Raw genomic sequence first — 17772 nt, 5'->3', positions numbered from 1 at the left:
GCCGCCGAAAACGAAACTAAACCGAAACTCGTGTTTTTACCGAAACTCAACCGAAAGCGAAACCGAAACCGAACATTCGGTCGGACACTAAAGTGAGCTATAAAAACTAGGACATGTACTTAAGAGCACTTTAAAAATACAGAAACAATTTTATCACATGAGATTTATCACGTATAACAAAATGTCAAAACAAAGTCACAACTAAAACAAAATTAGGAAAAAAATATGCACTTTAATGCAGCTACCAAATTATAAATGAAAATAGTTCTAGCAATGCTAATAACAGAAATTGGACTCACAATAGCATCGGGTAAGACATTTTTCCACTGACGATGGCCGATAATGTTTTTTTTTATTTTCAGGGAAAATTCTAATCAGCATTGAAGCCGATCTAGCCGACAAAGTTGGCAAAGACGGCAAGACGTACTGGAACGTCAAACGATTCTCTCACACCTACGAACTTCAGGACAAGGCTGACGTGGAATTCGAGAACTTATTTTCAGGGAACGACGTGTTAGGTTTGTGTAAAATATAATTTGTGCTTTTAATACACTTTCGCCACAAAACCAGTACAGAGAAACCCTTTTATAACGTTGAGTTCAGTCCACAAAATTGCTAAGCTGCTAATGTGACGAAGGACATCTGTCGTATGTTTATAAGTTAGGTCTTGAGATTTCTTTGATTTCAGACGCACAGTGAAAACTTTATAAAAGGTACTAACTTTTGCCCGCGGTTTCACCCGCGTGAAATTTAGTTTATCACAAATCGTCATAAATTATAGCCTGTATGTTATAATTCTGTAAAGTTTCATCAAAATCCGTTCACCAATTTTTTGGCGTGAAAGTGTAACAAACATGTTAACATACAAACTTTCACAATTTTAATATTAGTAGGAAGTAGGATAGGAAATAGGATTTCAACTGAAAAATAAACCAATTTATTTGAGCCCTTTCTTCAGCCCTCTCATATCATGCGTTCCAATTGCGATCTGGGACGTCCACCTACAAGGTGGACCGACGACATCATAAAGGTAGCAGGGAAGCGCTGGACGCAGGCCGCTACCAATAGATCAACGTGGAAAGCATTGGGGGAGGCCTATGTTCAGCAGTGGACGAAATGATGATGATAATGAATTGCGTTCTGTATACAATTTGGTTTCCAATTCCAGGTCAAGCTGCGAGTCAAGTCATAGCCAACAGTGGGAATGAAATCGTTCTTGAGGTTGGCCCACCGGTGGTCAAGGCACTGGTCACTAGGGTCGTCGTGAACATCAAGAAGTTCTTCAGCAACGTCCCCGTAGAAGACCTAAGCTTAGACTAAACCTGAGAGAGCACTGGACTTAAAATCAATCATAAATTTTAAAGATAATCTCAGTCTTCACAATGTCCCTACAGTTTAAATGTAACTATAGTCTGGTCCGGGAGCACGTAGAATTTTGTCCAATGACCCCAAGCTACCAATCCTTATCGCTCGCGCGTAATTATATTGCTGTCGCGACTGTGCGACGCGCGCCCGCAGTGAGTGTGCGAGCGCGACAGCAACATAATTACGTGCGAGCGACAAGGATGAACAGCTTGGGGTCATTGGACGGGATTCTACGTGCTCACGGACCAGGCTTTAGTATAGACGTTCTCCTATTGTTTAATGTAATTTTATCGTCAAGATACCATGAGCATTGTTTAAGACACAATAAAGTTATTTATTATTATTAATTTATTATTATATTATTACTCAGTCAGTGAGGTATGGAAGCGGAATGAGAAGGTGTTTTATGACGGTCAATTGTCAGCGAAATTTCAGATTTGTAGGCTGTGACATGTCATAATATGTCAAAGTTACCTGTTTCTTCTCAGCACTTGCCATATTAAATGTTTGTCTCAAAGCGCTGGTAGGACCCCAAAGATAAGGAGACATGTAAAGTGCCCCATAAGGGCTACCTTTTTTTATATAAACTATATTTTGACGTTCTTAAGTGCCACTTGTGGTCTAAATTGAATAAATATTTTTGATATTGATTTTGATTTAGGCACTGGCTGAGTTAAGCGCTTTACCTACTTCTATTAGATTACTATGTATTATGATGGATATTTCGATGTTGCATAGTTATTATAATGCAAAGCTTAATAATTATAATTTAAACTAGCGGCCGCCCGCGACTTCGTACGCGTGGATCCCGTTTTACCCCCTTCATCTATCTTACGCGGTTTAGATTTTTTCATACACATGTTTTTTTCCGCTAACTCCCGTTCCCGTGGGAATTTTGCAATATCCTGTTGTAACTAAGCTTTAAGTTTACTAAGGTACCTGCATGCCAAACTTCAAGCGTCTAACTTAAGCGGTTTAGATTTTTCATACAAATGTTTTTTCCCGCTAACTCCCGTTCCCGTGGGAATTTTGCAATATTCTGTTGTAACTAAGCTTTAAGTTTACTAAGGTACCTGCATGCCGAATTTCAAGCGTCTAACTTAAGCGGTTCAGATTTTTCATACAAAACGATTTTCCCGCCAATTCCCATTCCCGTGGGAATTCCTAAGTATCCTATAACCTGCCCAGGAGTATGAAGAATAATTGTACCAAGTTTCATTAAAATCCGTCAAGTAGTTTTTGTTTCTATAAGGAACATACAGACAGACAGACAGACAGACAGACAGACAGACAGACAAAAATTTTACTGATTGCATTTTTGGCATCAGTATCGATCACTAATCACCCCCTGATAGTTATTTTGAAAATATATTTCATGTACAGAATTGACCTCTCTACAGATTTATTATAAGTATAGATAAGTATTGTCATGCATTATTCAGACATTATTTTGCTTTAATTAAAATGCATTTACACATACACATAATTATTTTGTTTCTATGTCAATCGATTGCTTATTATAATGTTAATAAAAAGATAAAATAAAAATTGTGATTGTAATTTTCATATGACTTGACTTACTTGACTTATGGTCCTATGTCCCCTAGATGGGGCAGAGGGCGTCCACAACAGCCCTCCATCTCGTTCGGTCTTGAGCTTCTCGCTTGTTCTCGCTCCAGGTCTTGCCGATCTTCTTCGCCTCGTCCGCTACAGTGCGCCGCCAAGTTTGCCTGGGTCGACCACGTTTGCGTTTTCCTTGGGGATTCCAATCCAGAGCCTGCTTAGGGATGTGATCGGGGTCCCTTCGAAAAGTGTGGCCAATCCAGTTCTACTTGCGGCGCTTGATGTGCTGGTCGATCGGAATTTCGTGGCAGCGTTCCAATAACTCGACGTTGGAGATTTTCTCGGGCCAGTATATACTGTATACGGGCATATGCCGAGAATTCGGCGAAGGCAGCGGTTGATGAAGACCTGCAGCTTGTGCGAGATAACCTTGGTGACTTTCCACGTTTCACACCCATAGAGCAGAACGGATTTAACGTTTTGGATTTTTTTTAAATTTATTAATTGTAAACTTAGACGACAAGAAATTTTTTATTTAATTTAATCCAATTCAATTCATTCCATTTATAATTTATTTCAATTTAATTTATATCAATTCAATTTAATTTTATATCAATTCAATTTTATTTATATCAACTCAATTTAATTTATATTATTTCAATTTTATTTAATATTTCAATTCAATTTAATTTATATCTGATAATACAATTTAAATTAATATAATTTTTAATATAGAATTTTGGTTAGATTATCATTTCTCTTGTAGAAATTGTTTAATCTATTAGTATTTTAAAATGTTCTCGCCTTTGCTAGCTATACTTGCTCAAATCCGNGCCATTTTCCGCAGTTTGGCACCTCACGTCACATCATTTTACCGAAGTCAGCCCTATAGCTTCGGCGCAGTGCCGATCGACGTTTGTCAACAAAATGGTGCTTGATTCTTGAGACAGGCTAAATTACACCATATTGTTAATGACATTGAGCATACATTTTTTTAAATACCTTTGCGAAGTAAAACTTCTGTACGTAGTACCTACTTATTATTATTCTGTGGTAATAGGTAGTACACATATGTATGTAGGAATATTTAATGAGAAAAGCGGAGGAAACTGGTTCGCGTATCGGCAAACTTACCATAGAGTTGGCAAAATTACCGCTTGCTTGATGGCCTGATGATCTCTGGATTATGTTTGGCAGAACAGGAGGATAAATGCGGGAGATCGTGCTTTATTTTGGGGAGTCTTTCGTCCAGCAGTCTGCCTTCACTGGTTGGGTTTTTATTGGCGGTCAAGCTGTAGATCCTGGCTACACAGGAGTTGCAGCGGCGGGAACGAGAGGTGGGAATAGTCCCGTTCCAACAGTGGATCGATAAAGGCTGAATGATGATGACGTTAAGGATGATGATGATGAGTCTGTTAATGCAGGTCCTCCTGTCACAGACACCGTTGGCAGGATTTTCTTATGATACACTCGTACATATTAGGTATAAATACGTATAGCCACATTAATCCACAGTCCAACGTAATCGAAAGCTGTAAGGTTTCTAATGAAACGATGTAGTTACGATTGAGACCACATTGCTACCAAAATAGATTTACTTCTCTAGAACTTCATCGGAAAGTCCCGAATCTAGATTGTTTTTAGGTCTAGCTTTGATAGTAGATACCTACCTTGTTTTAGTATTATTTTTCAATTGTCACACCATTATTAACTTGCCACAAGATTTTAAGAATTTGGGTGTCAAAATTAATCAAGTATGAAGGTCAAATACTACAAAATTAACTGTCCGTGGGTTTGGCTCTCTCTTGAGGCCATTAGTGAAATATCTATACTTAAAAGTTGCAAAGAGTTTGTTTGAACGCGTTAATTCTCAAGAACTACTGGTCCGATTTGAAAAATTACTTTGGTTCTGAATAGTCCATTTTTTGAGGAAGGCTTTAGGCTCTATAACATCACCATACAGCTAATACGGGCGGAGCAGTAAAGAAAAATGTTGCAAATACAGGAAATATTATTCAAACTATTTTTACACGTACGAAACTACGAAGTTACGGGCACAGCTAGATTAATAAAGCGTTAATTTAAGTAAGTAATGTAATGAATGAATGGTGATAGTAAAACAAGGGTTGCCAAAATAAGAACCGCGGGTCAATATTCTAGTCTAAGGGCCAATTTTGGCCCTTGAAAGGCCTCATTCAAGCCCCCAAAACGTTAAAACTAATAACGACAAAGTTTTAATTGGAGATCGTTAAATTACATTCCAGTTGTCACTTGGCTTATTTTAACTTCTGACTACGGTTTGGCCGGTTTAAATTTCGGTGTTTGACGGTTTTTATTTACAATTTCATGTGTTTTTCGGGGTAGCCGGGAAGTATATTTTCTGCTTGATTCAGTTCAATACAAAGGCGCAAGCGGTTCGAGTGCTAAATCATCATCATCATCATCAGGTGATTTAGTGATGACTGCAGTAGGATGACCCTCTCTAATTTTTAATGAGGTAAATAGAAAATTAAGCCTACACTCTTCACAATGGCTATGTGTTCGGGAGGCCTGATGTAGAGATGTTCGCATGTCGCAAACCATCTTGTAAGCAAAATAATGATGTTGCCTTGACCCTCTTTGATAATTTTGCTATATTCTGGCCCCTAAATATTCTCACCCCTAAATAATGGGTACTTGGCCACACGCAATGGGCTGGGATAGTTCGGCAGTCATTCACAGCCATGGAAAAGGACAGACGTTCCTCTTTGTACTCTATTGATATCAACCCTACTATTGAAAAAAGTGATACGGAAAAGGTACCAGAGACAAGTCGACAGGTCAGTTATTTATCTAATTAAATACCAGTTAACTATCAAAATCTGTAATTAGTGATGTCTCGCAGTCGCAAGTGACAGTGGGCGGCGCTTGGCCTTGAACAGACGATGTTGTGGCAGAAAAGTTCTATAGGGCGCAGTTACACTACACGAAATTGATCGAACACTAGCGCGAATACGCACATGGGAAGTATGGACGCATGGCCAAATGAAGAATTGTTTACAGTTTAAACTAACTCCGTTCGTTCGTTTCAGCCTAATGACGTCCACTGCTAGCTATAAGGCCTCCCCCAAGGATTTTCACAAAGACCGGTCCTGCGCCGCCCGCATCCAGGCACCTCCCGCGACCTTCACTAAATCGTTGGTCCACCTAGTGGGAGGCTTGCCCACACTACGTCTTCCGGCTCATGGTCGCCACTTGAGAACTTTTCTGTCCCAGCTGCCATCAGCTCTGCGAGCTATGTGCCACGCCAACTGCCACTTAATACTAGCCATTCTGCGGGCCATGTAAGTTACACTAACTGATTCGATAGTGTAACTACGCCACTAGAGTTACAATCATGGCAGACCTTAACCACTTGGACCGTTGACCTCATTAAAATATGCGGGAAGTGCCTTGCTTTTATCCTGCAGAAGACCACTTTCAGCTGGGGGAGGAGAAATACGTCCTAGATAGCTTTTTTACCTCGGAGAGTTGGCCTGAAACTTAGGAATTTGAAGGAAATTTAATTATACTTTGAGCCCATTTATGTCGCTATCAATCAATTACCTAGTATTGGTTGGTAGGTAGTTGGTGTACTAAACACAATTTACACAATTCTTTATTAATTAGTTAATTATACTTCTATTTCATAAGCCTCTGGTTGAAATTGAATGTGTGATTGTAGTAACCTAACTAATTAACCGCTACGTTAACAAGGTCGAGTTAGGAAACTAATTGATACTATAAAGTGATTCAGCAGACAGAAAATTGCTAGTTAGGCTCCTAGTTTGAAAGTGGAAAAAATAAGCTTTTGGCTTGCACACTGGAAGAGTGGAAAAATCTGGAAAACTATTGGAAAGTTTCAGAGATACAGGCTATTGTTTCTGTGACCACCATAAAAGAAAGAATCCCATTCCCTACCTTTGTCTATTGAAGTGCGAAGGCGAGGTATTGAATTCCGCTCGTAGGAAGAACGGATATTAAAAAACTTTTGAGAAGCTTACGAGCAACTATGTGAGCTTACGAGAAACTACCACCCTGAGTAGGTTACACAACTGGGCGAAAGAATAGGTACAACATTTGATTAGGTACGTGAGTGATGGTGATTACCAACAATCATACAGGGATATTTTGCACAGTTGTCAAATTTTTAGGAGCGACTCAGAATCAGTAACTTAATCGATTTGTGTCTTATCCTTGTGTGTTATAGCAACTAGGTACTGAATAAACTGTTAGTTGATAAGTTTATTTAGGTGAATATTTTTATGACCGACGTTTACTGAAATCAATCAGTTAAAGTTGTATCGCAACCCAGAAGGGCTACTAGTAATCCAAGATTCCAATTTTGAACCCTTTTGTACTCGTAAAAATGAGTCTACTTTTACATTAGGCAATTTTGCCACGAAAGTAATTTTCGTAATTTTGTCTGTCTGATAAATTTATTGGTTAGCTATTCTGATAAGAAAATCTGCCGAAAATTCTTTGCGATGCAGACTAAAATCGGCGCGGGCAGAAAACGTCTCATTGATACCTTATCAATATTTTACTAAAAATTCGCACCCCCTTTTTCCGTGCTATCTTTAGTCAGCCCATTTTGTTGTCAGTTTTTTGCGAAGTGTTGACAAAATAGAACTAGAAGTTTATGAGCAATTTCCAAAGTGCATATCCAAACGTGTTATTGGAACCGTGACGCTATTTCAGTAACGTGTAGGGTAATTGCGCCGGTTTTCCGTCCAGCTCCTGTTTTCGTCCATTTGACCGACTTGCCACAAACAAATACGGAAAATTAGAATACAAACCTAACTTTCCGTGCAAGTTTGGACTTGTTACAATCTATAATATCTAAGTAACAGTTCTGCCTGCATGAAAATGTAATTTGATAAGTAATAACTCCAAAAAAATCTACGGAAGTTGCTGCTGCACACAGGTGAATGGAAAACGTCGTCAAGTTAGAGAAAAAACGTGTCGGTAGGGAACTTTCATGGTATGTTTAATTACTGTTTTAGCTACTTTAACGTAATGTTTTGGCACGTATGTCTAATTATTAGCATAATAAACACTATTTTAAGGGTTTATTAAAGTTTTTGTATAGAAATCTTAGATAATTAAGTGGACTAATACTAGCATAACATTTTTGCAAGATTTTGGTTTTCGTCCACGTGGACGGATATATAAAAGAAAGTCGTGTTAGTTACTCCACTTATAACTCAAGAATGGCTGAACCGATTTAGCTGAAAATTGTCAGGGAGGTAGTTTAGAGCCAGGAGAAGGACATAGGATACTTTTTATCCCGTTCGAAATTAAAAAAAACGTCTGCTTATTTATTGCCATTAAGGCGGAACAAAGTTCGCCGGGTCAGCTAGTATTTTTTAAAAATAATGATGAATATTTTTTTCAGTATCATCGATAACAAAATGTACAGCAGCTGATTCGAAGTGCATCGTGCAATCTGCTCAAGTAATCATCCCAATTTTTGCCAAAGGCATTCCTGAACTAGGCGTCGAAAAGCTAGATCCTTTGCTTTACAAAGGAACTATTGACGCAAGCACCGCTGGGCTGCAGCTGCTTCTGTCAAATATGACATTTACCGGATTGAAGGATTGTGTCATAAAGGAAGCTCAGTAAGTTGTAATTGAATTATCGTATTGATGGTTTTATTTTGTTCTACAGACTGTGTTATTTTTATACTTGATCAAACATAAAGGGTTGATTCTACTGCTCAAATGCAACAACTTTTTCCTAGACAATCAAGTTCAAATATTTAAAAATAAATCCATTCAAATTATCATCAGCAATCATCAGTCATATTATGGGACGTAATTTTTTTAAATTTGACATCACGGTCTTGTTGTAAAAGTACCTAGTTGAATAGCATATAATCTTTATCTTTAAAATCTAGAATCTTGAGAATTCTTGCCGCATTTTCAAACATCACTTTTTAATTGTTTGTTTTCTCAAGTACGAGTATGCCAAGAGGTATTGCAAAAACATTGAAGAAAACCATCCATCATATCATAAATACTTCATAGCTCATCATAAGTTTTACTTCACATTAAACAACTGATAAATTGTCGTATTAGCACCTATCTCAGTTTGTTTTAAATTACAGGGCGTTTGTAATGCACATTATTAATATTCAAATTCAAGGTTGTGTCGTTTGCCTTGTCCAAACTCCAAGTGTCAAGTTAATAATCAACAACAAAACTAATAAAAAATGATCGGAAGTTTGACCTAGAAGTTTCAAATGATATAATAGTAACCTGTTGAATACGTGTTTCTATCAAATGGAGTCTTGAACTTGACTTTATTGACCTTTACGTATAGTTTCATTGGGGCATTTTAACGAATGTTTTTGTGTTAACAGAGTAAATACCAATGAGTAGGTCATCTTCATAGAAACGCCCGAGCGCGGTTTGTATGTGAGGGCGCCAATACGTATGCGGCGCGCACGCACACACTGACAAAATTTAGCGTTGATTAGCGGTGAGCCGTGAGTTGCCCCATTTGTATTTACTCTGGTATTAATTTCTATTAAATTCCGGCATAGTAGAGTAGGGCCACTCGCACTCTTTCCGTGGATAGATATAATAAAAGGCGACTAAGGGTTAAACGTGTGAACATCAACCCGTCTGGGCAGAGCATGGGAGTATAGTTCAAATCTTTAATTTACCTCTGATAAATTAGAAAGGGCCTTGCTCTTGCAGAATAGACTAAATGATCTAATGATGATGATTATTGAAGTGTTAATTTTAACTCTTTTCATTTTCATAGAAGAGACAAAGCCAAATCAAAGATCGAAGGAAAGCTGCTGTGTGATGTAGACGCAAATGGAATCTATGAAATAAGCGGTAAACTGCTCATAGTGACGGTTCGCGGACAAGGAAACATACATGTTGTGCTTCGTAAGTACCTTTTTAGTCATTTTACTTACCAAAATAATTTTGAGTTTTAAAGCGACTCAGTTTTGTTTGATAACAGTACGACTTACGCATCACCTTAATTTTAACGGGCGTTTTGGTTTTTCGAGATTTGGCAAATTTTTGTTATTTTAAAGTAAGATGGTACAACCCAGGGTAATCATTGTTACGTCACAGATAAAGATTGTATGACATCTCTAAGATATCTCAAAGAACGAGGTTAGAGGGTTTATTTGCATTTTATTTGATGTTGATAATTTTTCACGTTTTTATGGCGTAATGTCTACCTCTAACTAGAAAACTATTTCGACGTGTACGAAATTGTGGACAATGTTTAGTGCTAAATTGTAAAACGACTGAATAACCCTTATTAAGTAACTTCGTAATTTTATATTCTTTTAGCCACATCAGCTAATCTAGTTCAGTTCTGAAAAACTGATTCATTTGGTAATGTCAAGCCAGTCGAGTTTCATTGTGCTTCCTCAACGCTAATTACAATAATTGTCTCGAAAAAGTGGTAATAAGTGAGCTATAAAAACTAGGACATGTACTTAAGAGCACTTTAAAAATACAGAAACAATTTTATCACATGAGATTTATCACGTATAACAAAATGTCAAAACAAAGTCACAACTAAAACAAAATTAGGAAAAAAATATGCACTTTAATGCAGCTACCAAATTATAAATGAAAATAGTTCTAGCAATGCTAATAACAGAAATTGGACTCACAATAGCATCGGGTAAGACATTTTTCCACTGACGATGGCCGATAATGTTTTTTTTTTTATTTTCAGGGAAAATTCTAATCAGCATTGAAGCCGATCTAGCCGACAAAGTTGGCAAAGAAGGCAAGACGTACTGGAACGTCAAACGATTCTCTCACACCTACGAACTTCAGGATAAGGCTGACGTGGAATTCGAGAACTTATTTACAGGGAACGACGTGTTAGGTTTGTGTAAAATATAATTTGTGTTTGAAGTACACTTCATCCGCAAAACCAGTACAGAGAAACCCTTTTATAACGTTGAATTCAGTCCACAAAATTGCTAAGCTGCTAATGTGAGGAACTGGACATCTGTCGTATGTTTATAAGTTAGGTCTTGAGATTTGTTAGATATCAGACGCATAGTGAAAACTTTATAAAAGGTACTAACTTTTGCCCGCGGTTACACCCGCGTGAAATTTAGTTTATCACAAATCGTCATAAATTATAGCCTGTATGTTATAATTCTGTAAAGTTTCATCAAAATCCGTTCACCAATTTTTTGGCGTGAAAGTGTAACAAACATGTTAACATACAAACTTTCACAATTTTAATATTCGTAGGAAGTAGGATAGGAAATAGGATTTCAACTGAAAAATAAACCAATTTATTTGAGCCCTTTCTTCAGCCCTCTCATATCATGCGTTCCAATTGCGATCTGGGACGTCCACCTACAAGGTGGACCGACGACATCGTAAAGGTAGCAGGGAAGCGCTGGACGCAGGCCGCTACCAATAGATCAACGTGGAAAGCATTGGGGGAGGCCTATGTTCAGCAGTGGACGTCCTATGGCGAAATGATGATGATAATGAATTGCGTTCTGTATACAATTTGGTTTCCAATTCCAGGACAAGCTGCGAGTCAAGTCATAGCTAACAGTGGGAATGAAATCGTTCTTGAGGTTGGCCCACCCGTGGTCAAAGCACTGGTCACTAGAGTGGTCGTGAACATCAAGAAGTTCTTCAGCAACGTCCCCGTAGAAGACCTAAGCTTAGACTAAACCTGAGAGAGCACTGGACTTAAAATTAATCATAAATTTTAAAGGTTAACTCAGTCAGTGAGGTATGGGAGCGGAATGAGAGGGTGATTGTCGGCCGTTTGGTGTAGTGGTTCAGAGCAGACTACTATGCCGAGAGGTCCCGGGTTCGATTCCCGGCCGGGCAGAAATTGAAATGATGAATTTTAATTCCTGTGACGGGTCTGGGTGTTACTATGTATAATATGTATGTATTTAAAAAAAAGTATATAAGTAGTATATCCGTTAAGCTAGCACCCATAACACAAGCATTAAGTTGCTTACTTTGGGGCTAGCTGGCGCTGTGTGAAATTGTCCAAAGATGTATTTATTTATTTGTAGGCTGTGACATGTCATAATATGTCAAAACTACCCCTCCCGTGCCGCTCCAATACCTTAGTTGTGACCTTAGTGAGTTTGTTCCGGCACTTGCCATATTATGTTTATCTCGAAGCGCTGGTAGGACCCCAAAGATAAGGAGACATGTAAAGTGCCCCATAAGGGCTACCTTTTTTTATATAAACTATATTTTGACGTTCATAAGTGCCACTTGTGGTCTAAATTGAATAAATATTTTTGATATTGATTTTGATTTAGGCACTGGGTGAGTTAAGTGCTTTACCTACTTCTATTAGATTACTATGTATTATGATGGTTATTTCGAAGTTGCATAGTTAAATAAGTATTGCCGTGCATTATTCAGACATTATTTTGCTTTAATTAAAATGCATTTATACATACTCACTTTGTTTCTCTATCAAGCGATTGCTTATTATAATGTTAATAAAAAGTTGAAATAAAAATTATGATTGTAATTTTCCTATACTACGTTTTATTCCTAACCTACGAATATTTTAGTATTATAATCCATAGTTAATAAAAAGTGTCTTACTATTAACTATTCGTAGTCTTGTTGACTCTTTTGCACGTTAGTATGTTGATAATAATATTAGCACTTGTACCATAATCAAATTATTTTTAGCTCTTTTTTGTTATTTCTATAGCAACTTCGAGTGTTTACAAAAAATCTCAACGGTCGAAAACTGATGTTTTATTCAGTATGACGTATATAACTGGTTGTTCAAACACAACTTAAAAATGTATGGCTGTTTATATGTATACAGGTATGCCAAGTTACTGACCTTATAAATGCGCCTATTCCAAGGAACATTAAGTCGACATCGCAAAGTTGCTGTCGAAAACGGACGTGCGTATCAAATATCGGAATGTCAAAAATCGTTTTTAGTTTTTTGATATTGGCGGCTATAGTTGATAATGGATTTTCCAATGCGGGTGAGTTATTTTTATTTTTACAGTTCATATTTTTTATTTACTTATTGTTTTTAAGTTTTTATGTTTAATGTAACGTATCGATTTCCGGTCAACAAGTAATATTTAAATGATTTTAATAACTTTGTTCGTAGAAATACCGGTACCTAACCGGTACCTAACCGGTATCTTTTTAGACAAAACTTACTAGTATTTAGATACTTAACTGCTGAAACGTATCAGCTGATGTTGATGATTTTGTGTTTTCAAATTACAAATCAAGTAATCAAATCAAATCGAATATTAATTTGAATTTTGCTATCTAAAGATTGATTAATTTCTTGATTATGTTTATCATTTCAAGTCACCACATACATTTAGCACTTACAAGCTCAAATGCTTTTTAAAAAGTAATCAGGTTCAGATTTAAGGTTATCATTTCTTTTTTCTTTTTCAGTGTCATCCCTAACGAAATGTAAAGCAGTTGATTCGGCATGTATCCAAAAGTCGTCTCAAGTCATGATACCGATCTTCGCCAATGGCATACCTGAGCTGGGAGTCGAACAGCTGGACCCTTTGATTTACAAGGGCACCATTGACGCCAGCACGTCTGGACTGAAGCTGCTCCTGTCAAACTTGACATTCACGGGATTGAAGGACTGCGTTATGAAGAAAATTCAGTAAGTTATAAGACCGCCCAAATTGTGCCGTTTTCATAATATACCTATTGCTTTTACTTGTCAGTTTTGTATGATCTGTTAAAGAGTATCTATTAACGATGCTCTTTATAATACAGGGTGTTTGGTAGAGGGTTAAACAAACTTCGTGGGTGTATAGCTAAAGTTATTTTAAGAATACAAATTCGCCCATTTGACCTCAAGTGAGCTACTTTTTTTAAAATTATTTTTTCTTATTAATTTGTTTTTTATAAACCCACGAAGTTTGTCTAACCCTCTACCAAACAGCTTGTATGTCTATCTACATTATTATAATATACAGAGTGTATAGGAAAAGACAGCAAATATTTCAACAGTAGACTTGTAACTAGTATAAATGCAAAATTCAAGGTGGTTCACCTTGTTCGAATTGCCTATTATTTTTTATTTTGCAAAAGAGGAATTGCAAATCACAGTTTAACCTCTATGTTTTAAAATAACAATATTGCTCCATTACAACCAGTTCCATAGAAAATATTGTGTTAATGTTTTGTCACGTTCTAAAAACTTAAATACTGCATATGGGTAACGGGTAACGATCAAAAAATATAAATTAACAAGAGATTACTCTTATATCGTGTGAAAAAAGATAAAATAGGTCGGTAATTATTACTAAAAATAAATAATTTACTCTCTAGACGGGACGTCGTGAAATCGAATCTTGAAGGACAGGTGCTGTGCGACGTAGACGTCAATGGACACTACGAAATGAATGGAAAACTTCTCATACTCACAGTCCGAGGACAAGGCAAAACTCATGTCTTTCTACGTAAGTTCCTTATTAAAACCAGTCATCAGTAACTACCTCTAGCACGAAAAACTTTCGTCTTCGAATCGATAAAATTCGATACCTAGCATTCGAACTCAACGATAACGTGATGATCTGGATTGTCAAAATTAGTTTCGTGCTACCATTTCTCATACAAAGTTCACTTTACGTCACGTTCACAGGGGCGCTGTGTTTTCATACTAAATCTTTTGATGGCGATTCGAATGCGCAAACGATTCGAAATCTAGTGTTTTTCGTGCTACAGGTACAGGCTGTTTAATTTTGTTGCAATATAGGTCCTTTTACGACTTCATAAGGTAAAACATATTTTGCAAACTAAGTAGGTGTACGAGTAAGTAATGGAGACTTTTAAAATTATCTTTTTAGTTTACTTTTCCGTTTTCGAAAGGCAGATTAATAACAGAGGTCTCATGGTCATTAAGATTGACGAGATAACGGTATCGTACAAAATCGAAAAAAATGCACCAATGTACCCAATGGTTTATCATGTCTCACGTGGGAATTGACACCAGGACCTGTAGAAGGAGAATATCCCACTTTCTAACTACATACTAAGTCATGGAAAAACTACAGCTGACAGAGTTAAGGAGTCAGTCCCTGTTTTTGCATTTTAATAACGAGTTAAAACATAGAGTAAATTAAATGACATAAAGTAATTTTTTGAACTGTCAAAATCTTCATAGATTTTTATAGCAAATGGAGTCTAACATAATCAGGCTGTCGACTTAACTGACTGAAAATGTATTGATTTTCATAATCAAACAATTATTAATATTTCTATATTTTCAGGTAAAATCTTGATCAATTTTGACGCCACCCTAAGTGACAAGGTCAAAGATGGCAAATCGTACTGGGATATTAAAAAATTCACACATTCCTACGAATTGGAAGACAAAGCTGACGTCGAATTTGAGAACCTATTTACAGGAAGTGATGTGTTAGGTAAGTAAACAATTAACAATGACGCATCTGTTTACTAAGTATCTTGAGCTTAAGATGTTTACACTGACTTCGGCTTGAAACCGTGATAAAAAATCTACGTACTTTAAGTTTTAACTCAAGAAATTTACAAGGGTCTCATAAAAAAAAACGACTGTTCACTGTGCAGTGTGTTACTTGAGTTCTTTTTCGATTATGTATTGAATCTGCGTCCTATCTTGGTCTTGACGAATAACCGATTATTTTTTATGATAATAATAGCAATGAAGCATTTAAGATAATAGTACTAGTATTTACTAGTTGAATAAGCCCAGTTTTTTTATTTATGTACTTTGTAAACCTACTCAAAATTTTAGTACAGACGAAAGAACCATCATTGACCTAGGATAAATGTTTATGTAGAAAATTCACTCTTGCTACAACAGCCTAAAATGCAGTATTTACCCTACAGTACAGTCGTACCTTTAGAGAGCCGCCTACCGGCGATTGACTCTACTACGCAAATACGCGTGAACCTTGATTTTGACCAGACCAAATACCAAAAAAAGACTTTACATCGCAAACTTTACTTTAAATTGCAAAATAGTTCTAACTACAACGACACAAGAAGCCGCATTGTAAAGCTTGATGTAATTACAATTAACTGACCATTTACTGATCATTTTTTCGTATATTTCCAGGTCGTGCTGCCAGTCAAGTCATAGAAAACAGTGGCAATGAGATTGTGATCGAAGTCGGCCCTCCAGTGGTCAAGACATTGGTCACTAGAGTCATTGCGAACGTCAAGAAATTCTTCAACCACGTCCCACCAGAAGACCTTAGTATAGATTAAACTATAATATAGATACCTACCTATGTGAGACATCTAATTAATAATAATAATAATAATAAATATCCTTGGACATTTTACACTGCGCTTCTAGTCCCAAACTAAGCAAAGCTTGTACTATGGGTACTAGAGAACGGATATAAACATACTTAAATACTTTTTTTTTTGTAAATACATACTTATTATACATAGAAAACACCCAGTCCAATACAAACAAATATGTTCATGCACACAAATGTTTGTACTGTGCGGGAATCGAACCCGCAACCTCCGGAATAGTAGTCCGTTTCGAACCACTACACCAAACGGCCGACAAGTATATGGATGTGGTTTATCTATCCTTGATTTTTGTTAATTTTCTTTGATACCTATTGTCTTTATTTATAAATTAATTAGTAATGAAACCTAATAAACAATGTTTTTTATTTATTTCCTCCAACTTTCTTCATCATCCGACGGGTACTCATGGCAGAAGTTCCGTAGAATAATGACTAAAAGTGACATACGTCATATATTTGATTAAAAAAATTCGCAGAACAACGACGGTTTATCACATACATCCATAATTTATCCTTACGTTACATTATTCTTATCCTTACATTATTCACATTAGGTAATTAGAATAATTTATACCTATTGAATAGGAAGAAAAAAAGAGTGGAATAAACCCATGTTTTGCATTTAATTTAAAAATAGATAATAACAACCTTCAATATCTCGTGTATGTTTTTTGTATACTTAAGACGTTAAATACATACAATGACTCATATGCTTTGATGTCCAAAAAAAACTAAAGTCATTACAAGCAAAAAGTATTAATTAAAGTTATTATTAGTAACGTTTTTGTGTTTGTTTTTTAAAATTCATGGTTACTACTCATTTGAATAAAGATAATAAAATCTTATCGATGATTTTAGACAACAAATGTTGGGCTTATCGCGTAAATCGATAAAAGGGCGTGATAACCGCTTATCGCAGCGCGCATCGTAGGCGTACTGGATTAATTTTATTTTGACGTACCTACTTACCTGTAGATCTTACACTTCATTAGTAAAAAAACTATTATCATCGAAACACACGCAGTGATTTTTTCTATATATTATAATTTCTTTTTTAATTAGTAAACCATTTTAATTCCCATTTGTTAATTATTCCATCGCCTGTCTACAAGCTTACGCGTATTTAGAGCCAATGCTTACCTAGGGTAATTAATCAAAGTTATGTAATAAGGTATAAAAACTCTAATTACTTCTATAATTAGAGAAAATTATGATAGTTAACCCTTAACGCGCGTCTGCCGTGACAAAATAGACACAATGAAATCTGTATTAAGAGATCCCACGCACTTAGTAATAATCAGTCAAAGTACAAGACTTTTTTTTAAGATATCGTATCTTCTATCTAATCTTATAACAAGGATTTACGCCCGTATTCACAAACATTACTATGAGATCCCACAGTGCGCGTGGACACAAGGTGACACACGAACCAATCACAGAGCTCTATTCAACGCTGTGTGTTCGATTTGCTGCTTCAATTAAGCAAGCATCGTATGTGAATCGTCATATTGACTGATGAACACGGT

The 17772-nt window shown here is 36.5% G+C and overlaps 3 protein-coding genes across 3 annotated transcripts; all 3 read left to right on the top strand.

Annotated features, from left to right (window-relative positions):
* Positions 1 to 349: 349 nt before the first annotated feature.
* LOC114366650 (uncharacterized) lies at positions 350 to 1493 on the top strand (the record flags this gene model as incomplete). The annotated part of the gene is made up of 2 exons (XM_028323579.1): positions 350 to 524; positions 1175 to 1493. Coding segments are annotated over 2 exons (321 nt in total), but the record flags the coding sequence as incomplete, so codon positions are not given.
* A 6856-nt stretch (positions 1494 to 8349) lies between these two features.
* LOC114366647 (uncharacterized) lies at positions 8350 to 11688 on the top strand. Its single transcript, XM_028323576.1, has 4 exons — positions 8350 to 8567; positions 9718 to 9848; positions 10660 to 10815; positions 11478 to 11688. The coding sequence occupies exons 1-4, from the start codon at positions 8524 to 8526 to the stop codon at positions 11627 to 11629; spliced, it is 483 nt and encodes a 160-aa protein (XP_028179377.1). The 5' UTR covers positions 8350 to 8523; the 3' UTR covers positions 11630 to 11688.
* Positions 11689 to 12716: 1028 nt separating this feature from the next.
* Positions 12717 to 17025, top strand: LOC114366646 (protein takeout-like). Its single transcript, XM_028323575.1, has 6 exons — positions 12717 to 12937; positions 13371 to 13593; positions 14268 to 14398; positions 15209 to 15361; positions 16039 to 16226; positions 16787 to 17025. The coding sequence occupies exons 1-5, from the start codon at positions 12871 to 12873 to the stop codon at positions 16188 to 16190; spliced, it is 726 nt and encodes a 241-aa protein (XP_028179376.1). The 5' UTR covers positions 12717 to 12870; the 3' UTR covers positions 16191 to 16226; positions 16787 to 17025.
* Positions 17026 to 17772: the final 747 nt, after the last annotated feature.

The sequence above is a fragment of the Ostrinia furnacalis genome, unplaced genomic scaffold, assembly GCF_004193835.3.
Source record: "Ostrinia furnacalis isolate ACB-3 unplaced genomic scaffold, ASM419383v2 OfSCF0651, whole genome shotgun sequence".
Classification (NCBI taxonomy): Eukaryota; Metazoa; Arthropoda; class Insecta; order Lepidoptera; family Crambidae; genus Ostrinia; species Ostrinia furnacalis.
The sequence above is the reverse complement of the archived record's forward strand: the minus strand, read 5'-3'. Positions and strand labels throughout refer to the sequence as shown.